This window comes from Octopus sinensis, linkage group LG10, assembly GCF_006345805.1.
Source record: "Octopus sinensis linkage group LG10, ASM634580v1, whole genome shotgun sequence".
NCBI lineage: Eukaryota > Metazoa > Mollusca > Cephalopoda > Octopoda > Octopodidae > Octopus > Octopus sinensis.
In genome coordinates, this window is record NC_043006.1 from 78,681,422 (window position 1) to 78,700,574 (window position 19,153).

The 19,153-nt window shown below is 38.0% G+C and overlaps 1 protein-coding gene across 1 annotated transcript in view; it reads right to left on the reverse strand.

Annotated features, from left to right (window-relative positions):
• LOC118765226 overlaps nucleotides 1-12,038 on the reverse strand; it is a 27,973-nt gene extending 15,935 nt beyond the window's left edge. Inside the window, exons 1-5 of the mRNA XM_036506964.1 lie at nucleotides 10,653-12,038; nucleotides 7,675-7,733; nucleotides 6,066-6,127; nucleotides 2,842-2,929; nucleotides 26-158 (exon numbers count right to left, since the gene is read on the reverse strand). Of these exons, the coding sequence (XP_036362857.1) occupies nucleotides 26-158; nucleotides 2,842-2,929; nucleotides 6,066-6,127; nucleotides 7,675-7,733; nucleotides 10,653-12,038 (1,728 nt within the window). The remainder of the gene's footprint in view (nucleotides 1-25; nucleotides 159-2,841; nucleotides 2,930-6,065; nucleotides 6,128-7,674; nucleotides 7,734-10,652) is intronic.
• Between the last annotated feature and the right edge of the window lie 7,115 nt (nucleotides 12,039-19,153).

Consider the following 19,153-nt stretch of genomic DNA (forward strand, 5'->3'; position numbering starts at 1 on the left):
CGATGCAAAAACCGCTGAATCTTACCTCTGAAATACATTGTGAGTTTATACTTTGTATATCATCTATCCTTACTTTCAACAGAAGTATCTTATTTATGTAAGTCAATTCACATGCTAAATGTTCTGCCTCGATATTTGATAATCGCTTTGTCATTACCCTAGAAATGAAATAATAGATACAATAACCATGCAATACGCCAAAGAGCTTATTAATAAAACAGTTGCGGGCGCAATTTATCGCGTTGAGAAGGGAGATAACTCTTTCTTAAATAACAAAATAACATTAATAAATCAGTTAGAAAATTACTGAGAAATACCTTTAAACAAAGTAACAACACGTATTTTTTGTTTTGTTTTATTTTTTTCTATTACGCAAATCTCTGACAGTAATGCACCCGTGATATGCTTCCTCATTTCTGGCATTATAAAATGATATTAGGTGTAATTAAATATGAAATCATAGTTATTCACATAGGTGCAGGCGTGGCTCTGTGGTAAGAAGCTTGCTCCCCAACCACATGGGTCCGGGTTCAGTCCCACTGCGTGGCATCTTGGGCAAGTGTCTTCTGCTATAGCCCCGGGCCGACCAAAGCCTTGTGAGTAGATTTGGTAGACGGAAACTGAAAGAAGCCTGTCGTATATATATATATATATATATATATATATTAGTTAACCATCCTCTCACACCGTCTCCGATGAAGGGATATAATTAACAAATATCCTGGAAACAGCTGTAAGACCTTCTATCTATAAATGTTCTAATATCAACACCCACCTTGGTTTTTTATCTCATTACGCAAAAAATTGTTATATATATATATATATATATATATATATATATGAATGTATGTATGTTTATATATGAATGTATGTATATATATATATATGAATGTATGTATGTATTGGTGTGTGTGTGTTTGCCCAACCCCCACCACCATCGCTTGATAACCAATGTTGGTTTATTTACGTCCCTGGCTCGGCAAAATATTTGATTTGATTTGTTCGACTAAAGGCGGTGCTCCAGCATTGTCGCAGTCAAATGACTGAAACAAATAAAAGAATAAGAGAGAGGGTCACACTGGCATTCATCATATCCTTCTTTGTTCATGCTATAATCGGCAAATATCGTACAGGAACTATTAAACTACAGCTTTGAACATGCCATGTATTTTTGATATTTTGCTGAATCTTATTAATTTGCTTTACGTTGCCATTCTCTAACTTCTCCTCCTACCAATCCAGACATTCTGTCGTTTACGACGACGAGTGTTTCAGCTGATCTGATCTGATCAATGGAACAGCCTTCTCGTGAAATTAACGTACACGTGGCTGAGCCTCTCCACACATACGCGTACCTTTAACATAGTTCTCAGGGAAATTCAGCATGACACAGAATGTTACACGGTTGGCCCTTTTTGAATTACAGGTACAACTCGCTTTTGCCAGGTGAGTGGACTGGAGTAAACGGAAATAGAATGTCTTGCTCAAGGACACAACACACCGACAGGAATCGAACTCACAATCGCAAGATCGTGAACCGAATACCCAACCACTCATTCCACTACCTTATAAATATGAATCTTTAATTACTCTTTTACTCCTTACTTTTTTACTTGTTTCAGGTATTTGATTGTGGCCATGCTGGATCACCGCCTTTAGTCGTGCAAATCGACCTCAGGACTTATTCTTTGTAAGCCTAGTACTTATTCTATCGGTCCCTTTTGCCGAACCGCTAAGTTACGGGGACGCAAACACACCAGCATCGGTTGTCAAGCGATGTTGGGGGGACAAACACAGACACAAACACACACATACACACACACACACCACACACACACACACACACACACACACACACATATATATATATATATATATATATATATATATATATATATATATATATATATATATATATATATATATATATATATATATAAACGACGGGCTTCTTTCAGTTTCCGTCTACCAAATCCACTCACAAGGTTTTGGTCGGCCTGAGGCTATAGTAGAAGACACTTGCCCAAGGTGCCACGCAGTAGGACTGAACCCAGAACCATGTGGTTGATAAGCAAGCTACTTACCACACAGCCACTCCTACGCCTAGTTTATAGAAAAGCTAACATGTATTTCGGAAACTCGAACGCAAGAAGCTTTTGACAAGTCGAGGCTATGACCACGTAGCTCAGTTGCGATACACAGTTGAAATAACTTCGATTTCCTTTTTGTAACAAATGCCCTTGGAGAAACAATGTCTATCACAGCCACTACCATGTTGAGACATAAGCTAAATAATCTCCAGCTTATGACTTAGAAAATGGAACGGTGGTTTAAAAAATTCAAAGGCATAAACGTTTCTAATATCTGTTAGATCATTTAGTGTAATTTTCTTATAAGAGACCTCCAGCTATTTTATAGCTTAGGGATTCACTAAATTTAAATCTTGGTCACGAATTATAAATCTGATCACAATAAATCAAAATGGAGTCAAAATAATCTTATATCTGGGCGGTCTCATTGCACGACAGATAAGGTGTCATTGCATAACAGATAAGCTGTCGGTAAATAAGCACAATATACACTGATTCAGTTCTTAATTAGTGGATAAAATTTCACCTCACTTGCATTATTTCCCTGACAAAACTATAATATATATACCTACATCATGATTTAACCATTACAAAATATTATATAATCCCTACGAAGCCTAATGAATAGAAACAATACGATCAGTCGCAACTCAGGCTACAAATTTTACACCAGAAGGCCTAGTCAAAAGAAACTAATAGAATAATAAATAACAAAAGTTTTAAAAACGAAGAAAAAATAGAAGAAAATTACCGCGGTCTTTTAGTGCTAAGTAATTTGGTAGGTAATTTCAATGAATATATTGACATTCTTTCAGCAAGGTCCACTTTGTTTCTTTTTTCTGAAATATAATAAATTCTTTTGTTAAACTTGGGACTTGTAACCACTACAATATGTAACGGCGGGAAGTCAACATGTTGTCCTGAGACTGACCTAAGAATTTTTATTTTTAGATATAATTGAGTTACTTAGATGTACCTGTGTTATTCGCTTCGGCTGTTTCCATAAGTATGTGAGTAGCTTAGTTATATTATCTCGTAAGCTCAACTGATGAAGAACAAACCCTTATGTGGTTAATTCCGAAATTGATTCAATATTGAGATAATGAAATTTAAACGTTCCAATGGTTAGTTGCCCGAATTTCAGTTCAATTTTCTGTAGCAAGTGGATTAAATGTGGAATATCAGTATGTTGGCTTTCGAATAATCTTCTTTAGCCCTTGCTTATAAGATATTTATAATTTTTAACCGTAAAGGTTCTTTTAATATACTGCCACACTTCCTGATGGAATTCTTTTCTGTAGAGAAAAGAACTTCATCTTTTTTAATAGTACATATATATATATATATATATATATCACGTGACCGACCAGGCTATCAGATGTTGCTAGACATCGCTGATCACAATGCGCTTCGCATTCCATTAGCCTTCAAACGACGCCACCCCGCTAGCAGAAGAGTGAGAGAAAATTGCGGCGAAAGAGTACAACGGGGATCGCCACCACCCACTGCCGGAGAATCGTGGAGCCTTAGGTGATTTCGCTCAATAAACACTCACAACGCCCGGTCTGGGAATCGAAACCGCGAGTCCGCTGCCCTAACCACTGGACCATTGTGCCTCCATATATATATATATATATATATATATAGAGAGAGAGAGAGAGAGAGGAGAGAGAGAGAGAGAGAGAGAGAGAGAGAGAGAGACAGACAGACAGACAGACAGACAGACAGACAGACAGACAGACAGACAGAGAAAGAGAGAGAAAGAAGGAGACAACGAGAGAGGCAGACAGACAGACAAGCAGGCATAGACAGAGACAGACAGACATACAGGCAGGCAGACAGACGGACAGGGTAGTCTGCACATATTCAAAGCTTGACCACTTCTTGTAAGATCTCCTTTCGTGCTTGTGTACGTAAGTGACCTTTGTGACAGAGAGCTGTTTCAAATTCTCGTCTAGAGCAGTACAAATATGTTTCACCTCAAGTGGTACAGTGTTGCTTGTTTCGTCTGATTTGTGGATATTTAAATACCTTTTGAGATCATATTACAATTTTAGGTCATATTACAAGTATGAGCATGTCTGCTGGAATGACCGTGGTGTCATTTGGGCCAACTCTGTGTGCGTGTGTGTTCATCCATATATATATATATATATATATATATATATATATATATATATATATATGCACACATATACACAGATAGATAGATAGATAGATAGATAGATAGATAGATAGATAGATAGATAGATAGATAGACAGACAGATAGGCAGACAGACAGGCAGACAGACAGACAGGTAGGCAGACAGACAGGCAGGCAGACAGACAGGCAGGCAGACAGACAGGCAGGCAGACAGACAGGCAGGCAGACAGACAGGCAGGCAGGCAAACACAGATAGATAGATAGATAGATAGATAGATAGATAGATAGATAGATAGATAGATAGATAGAGGCATACACAGACATACATGTATATACATATACTTATGCATGTAAACATACAACGAAAATGTGTTGCCGATATTTACGGTACGTAGAGAAACAAAATATGCGTAATTTCATCTGCAAGTATGGGAGACAACTCTGTTTCGCTTTTGAAGGCCAGAATGGGGTAAGGGAAATAAGTACAAATTAAAATAGACCGTCGCCAATGAGCAGAATATTAAAAAAACTTATGTTAGTAAGTTTGTTTAGTTAATGCTCTTTTAATACTCTCTTGAGTGCTTTCCAGCCACTTGTGGGTAGTAAAGAAATAGGTATTTCGCCCGCCGTTACGTTCTAAGATCAAATTCCGCCGAGGTCGACTTTGCTTTTTATCCTTTTGCGGTCGATTAAAAGTACCAGTTACGCACTGGGGTCGATGTAATTGACATAATCCCTTTGTCCTTGGCTGTCCCTTCTATGTTTAGCCCCTTGTAGGCAATAAAGAAATAATAAGACACTGCCTATTCCCAGTGTGATTGGTCTAGCCCAGGAGTCCTCAACGACTCTTTTATCTATGGACCCCTTATTGCTTACAAGATTTTGTTAATATCTTGTAAAGAAGAAGATGGTACCTAACAAAGGTACAAGAAAGCCCCAGCTTTTCCAGTTTACCCTCAAAACCAAATGCATTAATTATTATTGTTTTAAATGTGAATTTATTATCTTAGTTTAGATTTTCACCCTAGGTTCTCAACCAGTTTTTATCTATGGACCCCTTTGATTATTATTTTATTCTGGTGGGCCCCCATAGACATTCGATGTTCAAAGACTAAGTTTATAGAAACTTCTTTCAAAATTCCTATTATGTTTTTCACATATTAACTTGTGTAGGTCGAACAATGTAAAATGTTAGAAAAGAAACCTAGTTGTTTCTTGCAATAAATACCAATACATGCATCGATCCCAAAATATTTTCAGGGGCCTTTAAAATATTATTGTTGATACCCAAGTTACTATTTTGTTGCATGAACCCCCAATAATCTTACATGGACCCTCTGGAGCCATGTGGGCCCCCGTTTTGACAATACCGCCAAATTCGAATTATTGAACCTTTAATTTACACATCAACAGTGAGGAATTATCCGGGGTTTTTTTGTGTGTGTGTGTCTGTGTGATTATCTTATAATTGTTTCAGTCATTGAACTGGGTTCATGCTGGGACATTGCGTTGAGGGGTTTTAGCCGAACAAACTAACCCTAGGTTTTATTTTTTAAGTTTGGTACTTGATCTATTGGTATTTTCTTTTACTTTTTTTTTGCCGAACCACTACGTTATAGGGACTTAAACAAACCAATACCGTTAGTCAAGTGGTGGAAGGGGAACCAACACGGACATAAAGCCACACTCATATATATACATACATGGATACATACCTACATACATGCATACACATACACATATGAATACATAAGCATGGTGGGATTTATTAACTTGAGTAACAAGAGAACCAGCATATAGAAGAAAAGGGCTTTAAGCAATGAATACTTACCAAATTTCCTTACGTAGTTTAAAACGTCAACAGAATTTGATCTGTTCCTATAAGGCGAAAATCTAGGGTAAAATGAAAAAAAGGAGATGAAGATAGATATTTAAATTATTAAATGAATAATATTACTTTGATCGATACAGCGTAAACAGTTACTTAGACATGGTGGTGTAGTTAAGACGCTCACTTCGAAAAAGAAGCCTTGTTTGTTTTTATGATTGTAGCAGCCCGACAAATAGAGAGAGGTGAATTAAGTATTAGACTGAAATAAATACTAACACTTAAATATGGTGCCCCAGCATGGCCGTAGTCCAATGAGTGAAACCAGTAAATGAGTAGAAGAAACATGAAATAGGATCGATTTTTTTAAAAAATATAATCAAACCCACTACAAATTTGTTTTCGTACAAATTTAAGGTGCTTATCAATAATGATTTCAAAATTTGGCACAAGGCCAGCAATTTTTGTGTGGAGTTAAGTCGATTACATCGACCCAGTACTCAACTGGCACTTACTTTATCGACCCTGAAAGGATGAACGCCAAGTCGACCTCGGTGGAATTTGGGCTCAGAACATAAGGACGGACGAAATGCCGCTTAGCGTTTTGACCGGCGTGCTAACGATTCTACTAACTCAATGCCTTAAGATACATCTTAATAAAGGCTTCAAGTATTGGCACAAAGCCAGTAATTTCAGAATAAGTAGGAGTTGAGCATCGATTCAAGTGTTTAACTCCTACTTCGACCCCGAAAAGACAAAAGGTAAATTCGACCTCGGCAGAATTTGAACTCAGAACTGCTGCTAAGCATTTTGCCCGGTGTGCTAACGATTCTGACAGCTCTCCGCCTCAAGGGAAACGTATTAATAATGCCAGAAGTTCTGTATATTTCGAGATCTGATTTCAAGTCTTATTTGCAGCAGCGGTCATCCTATCTAAATTTCTTAAAAAGAGATCTCATGGAAGAAGATGGAGATGGAGGAGGAGGAGGAGGGGGAGGAGGGGAGGGGGAGGAGGAGGAGGAGGAGGAGGAGGAGGAGGAGAAAAAGAAGGAGGAGGAGAGAAGAAGAAGAAGAAGAAAGAAGAAGAAAGAGAGGGAGGGGAGGGGGGGAGGGAGGGGGCGGAGGTGGCGGAGAGGGGAGGATGGGGCGGAGAGGGGGGAGGAGGGATGGGAGGGAGGAGAAGAAGAAGAAGAAGAAGAAGAGAGGAGGGGAGGATGAGGAGAGGATGAGGGGGCTGAGGGGGCTGAGAGGGCGATGGGGAGGAGGGGGAGGGGCTGAGAGGGGAGGAGGGGATGGAGGGAGCTGGGAGGATGAGGAGTATGAGGAGGAGAGAGGAGGCGAGCAGGAGGGTGGGGTGGAGGGATGGGAGGGAGAAGAAGAAGAACAACAACATCAACAACACCACAAGAACAAGAAGAACAAGAACAAGAAGAAGAAGGATAACAACAACAACTACAACAACAGCAATTGGTTTCCAGTGTGCTGAATGCCTTTGGTCACTGACCTTTTTGTGCAGGTTTAACACGGAACTAAACAACAAGGACCGCAACAAAAACGGCATCAACAAGGACAATGGACAAGTTATAAAGTGAGAATAAAACCAGCGACTTACTGATTTGTTTCTTTGGTATAATATTTGTAATCTCGAATTTTCTCTTGAGAAAACCATAGCTATACAAGTAAATTTATATATATATATACAATTATACACACATACATACATACAAATGTGTGTGTGTATACACACACACACACACACACACACATACTAGCAGACATACCCGGCGTTGCCCGGGTTAAAGAGAATAATGAAATTTATAAACCACGTCCAGATTACGCAGGCCTCAACTGCTAGTAGCTGAGATACCAACTTTCTACATTAATAACCCTCCAACCCGTGCCAGTATGGAACATAGACGTTAAGTGAAATGTTAAAAGAAAGTTTTCAACTCATATATATTTGTATGTACATACATATGTGTATGTGTGCGTGTGTGTGTGTGTGTGTGTGTGTGTGTGTGTGTGTGTGTGTGTGTGTGTACATATATATTCCAGCTTGAGTAAAAAGTTTTCCGGATTTTCACTGTTGATTTTTACAACTTGCATAATCATATTATATCGTTAATTTGACACACCCTTTTGTCTAATCGTTGCTGAGTTGTTTGTTTTTTTTATTTTAAACTAGCAGTATCGCCCGGCGTTGCTCGGGTTTGTAAGGGAAATAACTATATAAGCATTTTTAGAGTTATAGCCAAAAAATAGCAAAAAAATGCATTAAAAATGGAAAAAAAGTGATGGTAATTTTTTTTTAAATCGTTGATTCATCGTAGACATTTTTAGAGAGTTACTTCCCTTATATAATAGCGAAAAAAATGCATTAAAATGGAAAAAAATTATGGTAAATTTTTTTTAAATCGTAGACTCATCGTAGACGCGCGCTAATACCCAGAAGGGCTCGATATGAATCACGACTATAAGATACCCGGTTTTGGTTAAACGGCACCGCAAAATGTGGGAGTAGTTAGGAATCTAAATCGTAGGAGACAGACACACAACCTTACTTTTATATATAAAGATAATTGATAATGAGTGGTGAAAAATTGCAATTAGAGCCAATTTTACGCTGTCTGTGAGGAAAAAGACTGAGTGTAAAGATAGCTGCAAAAGAAGTTAATGGTGTGTATGGCCCGGGAACTGTCAAGGAGCGTGTAACACAAAACTAGTTCTGACGTTTCAAGAAATGTCAGTCTGAATCACGATCAAGAAGAATTTCTGTTGCGTAAGATGAGCCTTATTTGACACGGCTGAACAACAGCCTAGCACAAGCACTCGCACATTGTCGTCAGAACTTGGTCATTCACAAAGCACGATCAATCAACGCTTCCATAAGATGGGCCTTTTGAACAAAGAACAGGCTCAACAACCAGACTCAACGACGTGTTCAACGTTTGAACAATGACTAGACTCAATGACCAGACTCAGTGACCAGACTCAACGACGTGTGACCATTTGCAAACAACAGCTAGCAAATCCTCGATTTGCTCGGTTTGGCATCGAATTGTAACTGGCATATGAAAGATGGATCTTTCTTTGTGATTCTAATAAAAGAAATCAATGGTTTCATTGCAACCAGGCTTCAGATTCTATTGTCAAACGAAGGTAGCTTGAACCGAAGGTTATGTTTGGTGGAATTTTGAGGTGTTGCCCTTTGAGCTTGTCCCAGATGGCCACGCTAACCTATATACTCAACTACTGCAGCGCTACACCGCACGGGTCAATCGAATACATGCACTGTACAGTATGACACTATTCCAACACACACTACTACCAGTGGGACTCAATGGGACATAGTGCATCAAGTGCAAACTTGAGGAACATGAGGGGCAGAAAGAACTGCTTCGTCTTGCCAACAGTCCAAACTTTGCACCATCAGATTACCGCCTTTTCCGAGTTATGGCTCATTTCATGCACGGACTGAGATTTGAGAGTGTGGACGAGGTTGATAAACGGGTGTAGGAATTGTTTTGCCTCTAATCCAGCAAAGTTGTATAAACGTGAAATGAGTATTTAGCAAAACGATGACAACAGATAATAGAATCTGAGGAGTCGTATTTTGACGAAGGAACGCTTTACGTGTGTATTTTGTTTGAGCTATTAAAACTTGAAATGCGAATAGGTCTTTTGCCTTTAATTGGTATGTATGTATGTATGTATGTATGTATGTATGTATGTATGTGTGTGTGTGTGTGTGTGTGTGTGCGTGTGTGTGTGTGTGTGTGTGTGTGTGTGTGTGTGTGTACTAGCTGACGTACCCGGGAATTCCCGGGAAAGCGGGGCTTATCCTTTGGTTTCCGTTCTCATAATTGTTTCGCTAATCCAATAACAACAATACAAAGTATGTAGCCCTTAAAACGGTTTTTGTGCATTTATTGAGAATACCGAACTGTCTTACACAGGGTTTTGTTTTTAAGAATTCCCAATAAGTTATGAATCCTCAAACTGTGAAGTCAGTTATGTAATAACATGAAATTATTATTTAATAACATGAAATTATTATGTAATAACATGAAAAAAGATAAATGCCAAGCGTGGTTTGTGGAATTACTGGTGGAGAAAGGAGCTAGATGCTAATCTGTAGAGTAAGGTGTAGTTGCTGGAGTGAAGGCGCATGGCTCAGTGGTTAAAGCTTACGATCGTGAGGTTGAGGTTGTGAGTTCGATTCCCGCACCGGACTGCGTGTTATGTTCTTGAGCAAGACACTTTATTTCACGTTGCCCCAGTTGACTCAGCTGTAGAAATGAGTTGCGACGTCACTGGTGCTAAGCTGTATCGGCCCCTTTGCTTTTGCCTTGGACAACATCAGTGGCATGGAGAACTGAGACTGATATGTATGGGCGACTGCTAGTCTTCCATAAACAGCCTAACCCGGATTTGTGCCTCGGAGAGTAACTTTCTAGGTGTAATCCCATGGTCATTCATGACCGAAGGGGGTCACCCTCCTCTTACCCCCAGTTGCTGGAATAAACAGTGGGACCATGTTAAGGGTGCAGAAAACTGAACGGAATAAAATTAATATGAACAGGTATTTACCTTTTTAATATCCTTTTTATAACCTTGCACTAGCATGATCTTTCTACTCAAGGCCAACAGGGTGTTATCGTTGATTTCGTCGACAAATTCATCGTAGGAACATTGAATGCAAAGATTCAAGTTTTCGTTGTCACTGCCTATAAATGTAAAAGAAGATGATTTTGTTATACTAGGTACCATTTCAACAATATTTCTTGACACTGGAGCACATTTGTGAATTTCTGGGCAGGAGGCCCACTTACGCAACAGAGAATTGCGAGTCGCTTCGTGTGACGTATTCCAAAAAGCGCCAACAAAATATTGCGGCTTTTTATCGGTAAACGTTGCAGAGTACCTTTCATCCTCTCGCAGTTCAAATAGGTATTGAATATCTGTTAATAAATCAATATCTGGTTGGTCTTCTGAGTCACCGAAATAGACGTTATTATTTCCGTCTGTGTTTACACCTGAATCTTTAGAATGGATAGTGGTTAATAAAGATTTATCCGAACATGTGTGTTTAATGTTTGGTGCGTCTTGATCTTTTAAGTTTATTATATCAACGAGCTTATTCCAGTATATCAGGTTTTTGTCTTTTTCACTAAAATTACACATTTCGAATATTCTGAAAGTGTTGTTTTTTATAAAAACACCTATTCTTCGAAAAGAATGGCTTATTATAAAAATTGTGATATTTTGTAAAGGAATTTGTTCTTGCAGTGTCAAGTAATTCAAAGTCTGCGATGCTGTAAGAAAAAACTCGTCTGTGAGACCAAGGTACAACTGATTAATTCCTATACCTTTGAGATTAAGTTCGACGAAAAAATATTCAAATATAATATTTTGATCAATATGATGACGAGAGAAAAGCGCTCCCGGTGCTGTTTCCGAGCAAGTAATACGAGTTGAAAGTTCAACAGATTTGCCAACCAAGGGTTTCACCTTACGGACGGAAAGGTATCTTATAACAGTGACTAGATCTCGCCAGGTATAATGTGGAGACTTTGATTTATTGACACACAATTGAAATACTCTTAATCCACCATTTCTAAAATGTATACAAAATCTTCGTGTCTCTTCGTCAAAGATATCCAGGCAAACATGCGATAGTGGAATAGTTTCTGCTTTAGTACGACCTTCTATGGAATAAGATATAATTGTTAATTGCTCGTGTTCTATCTTCACTTGGAGTTGATAACCTAAGACCTTCCCCGATTTTATTTCCGAGAATATGCCTTGAAACGAAAGTCTGCTTGGTGAAGAACTTCTTAAACGAGTGAACAATTCCTTTTCAGAATGTGAAGTTCTTGCCATTATGAAAACGTTTCGAAAATTAAATGGCATGCCATGGTAAAAACAAACAAAACCCAATGTGTCATAGAAAGGAATATTTGTGTAAAACGTCATAGAAACAGTCTCTAGTCACAAAAGATAAATAAGAGTCACTTTGTGATAATGTTCTCATTCGCTTACTTTTATTTCAAATCATTCCATCATGCTTTGGAATTGTTTAGTTTTAATTTTTGTTTAAATCGAACGGATAAATGAAGCAGTAGCACGTGATAAATGATTGCAATTTTTTCTTGATTAAATCATGAATTGTATAACAGTACTTGAGCAGTAAGATCTTTCCAGAAAACTTTGTGTAAAAATTAATAAGACACACATTAATCATAAGTCTTTTAGTCTTTTACATATTTCAGTCATTTGACTGCGGCCATGCTGGAGCACCGCCTTTTTAGTCGAACACTTCGACCCTAGGACTTATTCTTTGTAAGCCTAGTACTTACTCTATCGGTCTCTTTTGCCGAACCGCTAAGTTACGGGGACGTAAACACACCGACATCGGCTGTCAACCGATAGTGGGGGGACAAACACAGACACACACACACACACAGAGACACAGACACACACACACACACACACACATATATATATATATATATATATATATATATATATATTTATATACATACGACGAGCTTCTTTCAGTTTTCGTCTACCAAATCCACTCACAAGGTTTTGGTCGGCCCGAAGCTACAGTAGAAGACACTTGCCCGAGGTGACATGCAGTGGAACTGAACCTGAAACCATGTGGTTGAGAAGCAAGTTTCTTACCACACAACCACGCCTGCGCCTATTAGAGCAATAATAGGAAATTTAAGTCAGCAAGGGAGCTCCCTGCATAGTTGATAGATATGCTAGAAATATCAGATAAGTCTCTCTCTTTCTCGATTCACACCTTACTGTCTTGAAAAGAAAAACAAACAAACAAAAAAGAAACCTGTATTGGATAATGTTAAAATACAGACAATATACGAGGGTGAGTCAAAATGTAATGCCATTTTGTTTAGGACAGGTATAATTAGCAACACAGGAACATGTATCATGCATCAAAATGAAACTGGTCCTCTGTGGATCATATCCCCACTTCTCAACATAGTCACCGTTTCTTTCAATAGCAATGTTCCACCTTCGAATGAAAGCATGTATCCCTGCCCCGTCAAATTCTGTTGACTGTTCTTTGAGCCACTTCTTCACTACAGTTTTCACTTCCACATCACTGGAATAATTTAGCGCCTTCAGACTATCATTTCTTCGGCCCCATGAAAGAGGGTTTGAGAGGCAAACATTTTTCCAGTGACGAGGAAGTGAAAACTGTAGTGAAGAAGTGGCTCAAAGAACAGTCAACAGAATTTTACAAGGCAGGGATACATGCTCTTGCATCTATGAATCTACAAGTATTTTCTTCCCTGTCTTTACAATTATGTCTGGTCGATTAGCTTTGATTGTTAGGCTCGATTAGCCTCAGTGTTGACAGGAAATTCCAAGAAGATGATGACATTTTGTCTTCAAACACTGACTCAGGATGGTGTTCATACCATTTAGCAGGAGTATCGATTTTGTAGTGTTAACATATTTTCCGGGGGAAATATTGTCCTACGCAATCGTAGCGACTTCTACATTCGTTTCGTGCTAGCACAGGACTACTCGAAACGTGATAGTCCGTTGTTTTATCAAATGTGTTGCAGAATATTATTATTATTATTATTATTATTATTATTATTATTATTATTATTATTGAGTGAGAGAGCAGTGCATGCCATCAAAGTGATGGGGTAAAATATACGAAGCCCAGTATACCCATCATGACTACCCGTCTGATAAGGGTACACTAGGCACATGCATCACTGCCATATGTGCGCGACATGGTGATCTCATATCAAGATAAACAGCGCATGACCTTGTAGGTGGGGCCCATTTAGAATTTTCTTCAGGTTGAGTTGCCCATACCGCTCAAAAGGTCCCAGAATAAGGGTTGTTTAAGGATGTTGAAACAACCACCCATGTTTCCAGAGGTGAATTATTCAAACCCCAAAGAATCCCTCTTAACACATGGCTATGATACTCCCCCACTACTTCTGCTCGTGATCAGAGATGCACATATCATCAGCCACTAAGGGACATACTCAAGTGGTTAAGGTCAAACAACTGACAAGCAAATCTGTGGTATTGAGCAGAATATTTGCTGTAGCCCATCTTTTATACGAAGACAAAACAATGTACATGATAACACTTCCAATCAGTTAAGATCAGAAGCCATGAGAACCACTGCCTGGTACTGCATCAGGGCATTTATTATTATTATTATTATTATTATTATTATTATTATTATTATTATTATTATTATTATATTGCCACTGAAAGGATGAAAGGCAAGGCTGACTTTGGTAAGATTTGAACTCGGAGCGCAGAGAGCCAGGACAAAATACGTAAAGCATTTTGCCTCTCGCTTTATTGAATCTGACACCGGCTCCAATCGAACATAACCCACTGATTGATATTGAGTGAAGGAGAACTGTACTGACACCCACCAGAGCGACTTTTAACTGCTTTTAGGTGGTAGCAGTACATCGATCTCTGACCCAGTTGAACAGAACCACTTGGTTCTTGGAGATCTTTAATAGAATTCATTCTGTTTTAAACATGAGGACCAGGTCCCTAGACTTGAACAAAACTCGATACTATATTTCCAACCACCATCAGTTTAAAGACACTGCGAAAGGTCATAGCTTCAATCCCTAACTTTTCTAACTGAATCATGATAATTTTCTTTTTGGTTTGTAAATGTAGCATTGTTCTACACGGTGTCATACTTGACTCTACATGTCGATTACTGAAGTCAAGGATTCAAATATTTGCGATGTACTTAGCCATTTACATTATCTGTGATATTCTACGATATATCACAAATATTTTTGATACATCTCATTCAGACATTCGTATGTGAAATTTAAAAAAAATTACCCCATTCCTTTCGTATCGGCGTGGAGGTGCATAGTTTAGTAGTTAAGGGTGCTAAACTCATGAACTTGATATTGCAGTTTCGATTCCTGAACTGGGTAATGCGTTATATTCTTGAGCAAAACACTCCATTTCACGCTGCTCGAGTCCACTCAGTTGGCGAAAATGAATAATCCTGCGACAGACCGCAGTCCTGTCAAAGGGGTTGAATGTATACGCCACAGAATCTGGGAAACTGGTCTTATGGGCTTATATGCGCGGAAGGACCTTTCATCCATTTTTAATGATGTATTGCTGGTAATCTTTACACCCTATACGAATGTCTATATTGAATATGAGCAAAACTACCCCCGTCCAATGGACGGTGCTGAGTTGTCACATATTTAAATTTTTTGGTCTCTTAAATATACTGCATTTTGTGGCATTATTTCAAGCCAGCCGGGTTTTTTTGCGCAAATTGCGCGTGCATTTTTCTCGCGTACGCGTAGTATCGATCGCAACAGCTGATGTACTTGCGCGTGTAAATGCACGTTCCCACGACTTTATCGATCGCATTCTCACCTGGAATCGATTTTTGTAGTTTTTTTCAAGACTTATACACGCCCTGATACATTCGGTATCTATATATCGAATTTGAGCGCAATCGGATGGAGGATGCTCAAGATCCTAGAAGACACACACACAGACAGACAGAACGGATTTTATATAATTATATATATAGTCCGCTGAAAAATTCGTATACACACTTAAAGAGAGGAAAAACCTGTATAAATATTTTTATTCAGCGTTATTCGATAAAACAACGAGAGAAGAATCTATATTTATGGAGAAATATATACAAGTTAAATATTTATGCACATTTTTCCTTTCCTGAAGTGTGTATACTTTTTTGGGGGGCGGGGGGGGGGACTTTGTGATGTCAGATTCGCTCCCATTGCTTCACTTCCCCACTTCTAGTTAGCAAAACGGATACAATCATCCGCCATATTTATTTGTGTGTGTGTGTGTGATGCACGTATGCATATACGTTTGTGAGCTTATTTATGTAAGTAAATATTCTTTTCTACTCTAGGCACAAGACCCGAAATTTTGGTGGGGTGATGCTGATCGATTAGATCAACCCCAGTACGCATCTGATACTTAAGTTATCGACCTCGAAAGGATGGAAGGCAAAGTCGACCTCAGCGTAATTTGCACTCAGAACGTAAACACTGATGAAATACCTATTTCTTTACTACCCACAAGGGCTAAACACAGAAGGGACAAACAAGGACAGACAAACGGATTAAGTTGATTATATCGGCCCCTGTGCGTAGCTGGTACTTATTTAATCGACCCTGAAAGGATGAAAGGCAAAGTCGACCTCAGCGGAATTTGAACTCAGAATGTAAAGGAAGACGAAATACCTATTTCTTTACTACCCACAAGGGGCTAAACACAGACAGGACAAACAAGGACAGACAAACGGACTAAGTCGATGACATCGACTCCAGTGCGTAACTGGTACTTAATTTATCGACACCGAAAGGATGAAAGGCAAAGTCAACCTTGGCGGAATTTGAACTCAGAACGTACCGGCAGACGAACTACGGCTACGCATTTCGCCCAGTATGCTAACGTTTCTGCCAGCTCGCCGCCTTTAAAGAAAGACAAAGTCAACCTCGGTGGAATTTGAACTCAGAACGTAAAGGAAGACCTGCGTGCTAACGATTCATTAAATAATGAATAACAAATGGTTCAAGGGAGAGAATTCTATTCTACTAACATAGTTGTCGAACTTCTCGTTATGTGCAATTAACATATAAATAAACCGTTGAAATATAATTTACTGAGGCACTCGTCTATGAGAGTTGTTAATTTTTAGGAGCACTCCGTCGGTTACGACGATGAGGGTCCCAGCTGATACGATCAACGGAACAGCTTGCTCGTGGAATTAACGTGTAAGTGGCTGAGCACTCCACAGACACGTGTACCCTTAACGTAGTTCTCGAGGAGATTCAGCGTGACACAGAGTGTGACAAGGCTGGCCCCTTTGAAATACAGGTACAACAGAAACAGGAAGAAAGAGTGAGAGAAAGTTGTGGTGAAAGAGTACAGCAGGGATCACCACCATCCCCTGCAGGAGCCTTGTGAAGCTTTAGGTGTTTTCGCTCAATAAACACTCACAATGCCCGGTCTGGGAATCGAAACCGCGATCCTACGACCGCGAGTCCGCTGGCCTAACCACTGGGCCATTGCGCCTCCACTCGAGAGTTGTTAATACAGCACATCAAAAAGAGATGCTATCAATGGACGATATCATTACCTTTCAATGATGTGTTGATGTGTTTACATTTAAATATCCATGATACATTGCTGGCTGTTTCAAGCATCTTTGGTTTTCGTTTGATTAGCATATACATGGCCGAATCTCTAGCAGATCGGCAAAAATATTTAGCCGTATTTCTTTTCGATCCTTACGTTCTAAGTTCAAATCCCACCGAACTCAACATTAACTTTCGTGTGTTTGGAGTCGATAAGATAGAGTAACAGTCAAGTACCGAGGTCGACTCAATCGAGTAACCACCACCTGATAAAAATACTAGCCTCGTGCTGAATTTTGAAAAAAAAAAATGATATGATAATAATTACAAATATAACGAAAGTTTACTACCAGCCAAACATCACACTTAGATTTCCCCCCCCCCTTTTTTTTTCTTTTTTCGCAAATAAAACAGAATTACCTTCCTTGCTTGAATCAACTAGGAGAAATAAATAGAAAAAATTGTGTGCGGATGTATGCGTGAGTTTTGTATAATTGTGTATGTGTCTGCATGATTTTAATTGCATGTATGCCTTTGGATTTACATTGCACTATATATATATATATATATATATATATATATATATATATATATATATATATATAAATATATATATATATATATATATATATATATATATATATATATATATATATATATGTATATATATATATATATATGTATATATATATGTATATATATGTATATATATGTATATATATATATATATATATATATATATATATATATATATATATATATATATATATATATATATATAATATATATAGATCAATAAATGGTGGGGTTGTGTTGACCGCACGTGGAGAAATGATAAGTAAGGAAAAATTTTTTTAAAAATGCAGAATGCTCAAATGAAAGAAAATTTTAATAAAATGAGAAATTGATAAAATATATAAATATATATTTATTCAACCGGTTTTCGTCATTGTATGACTTGTCAAGAATATTTATGTTTTAAGAAGTTTTTTAAAAAATTAGAAAGGGGAAAAAAAGAAAATTGCATTGTTTTTTGTAAAAGAATAATGATAAAAATGTACAAAAATTAAAAAATAAGTTCTCCGATACATTGTGAGTTCGTTGTGTATCTTGAGTTTTATGGTTGTTTACGAAAAAATTACCTTGAGGTGTTAAGATCCAAAGGGATTAAGAGCATGTGTTGTGTTGTGTTGTTAAATTCAGCATGTTTGCAGGACAGGAAGTAGTAGTAATTGTGGTCCTGGTTCTTCAGTTCCTGTGTTGTGAGTAAGGGGAGACAACTCTTTTGAGTTCTTCAATAAAACCCAAATTATAAAACTATCATTTTAGCTTCATTTGCACTATCTTTTTTATATAATTGCTTGTTAACTTAACTTTCAGATTTTAACACTTTATTTATATTATTTTCTAATAATATAAATCTGCATAGACAATTGCATTTCAAATTGTCATATCATTTATAATAAAAATGATAGTAATAACAACAATAGTAAAAATGATATTTAAAGAATATAAGTTTTAGCTTGAAGTGATGAATGCATGGTATCTTTATATATTTGTGTTAGTCCATCCATGAAGAGTGAGGTAGAGAAAGGAAGTTTGATCAACGAGGAGTTTGCATATTAAGTTGTGTTTGGAATTTTTCAATAAAGAGATTCTCCTTGTTAATTCTCTCCTGTGTGGTGATCCCGTCTTTACATTGGTAGAAGGGGAATATATAGAATTTGGGGTTTAAGTCTTTAGCACATGAGTCTAAGTGGTCACTCAGTGGAATTTGTCGGTATTCCGGGAGATTTATTTGTTCTTTATGCACCGTTTACGTAACGGGAGACTCGTTTGTCCAACATAATTATGTTGGCAACCAGCGCATGTGAGAACGTAGATAAGGTTCTCGGAGGAACAGGAGAAGTTAGT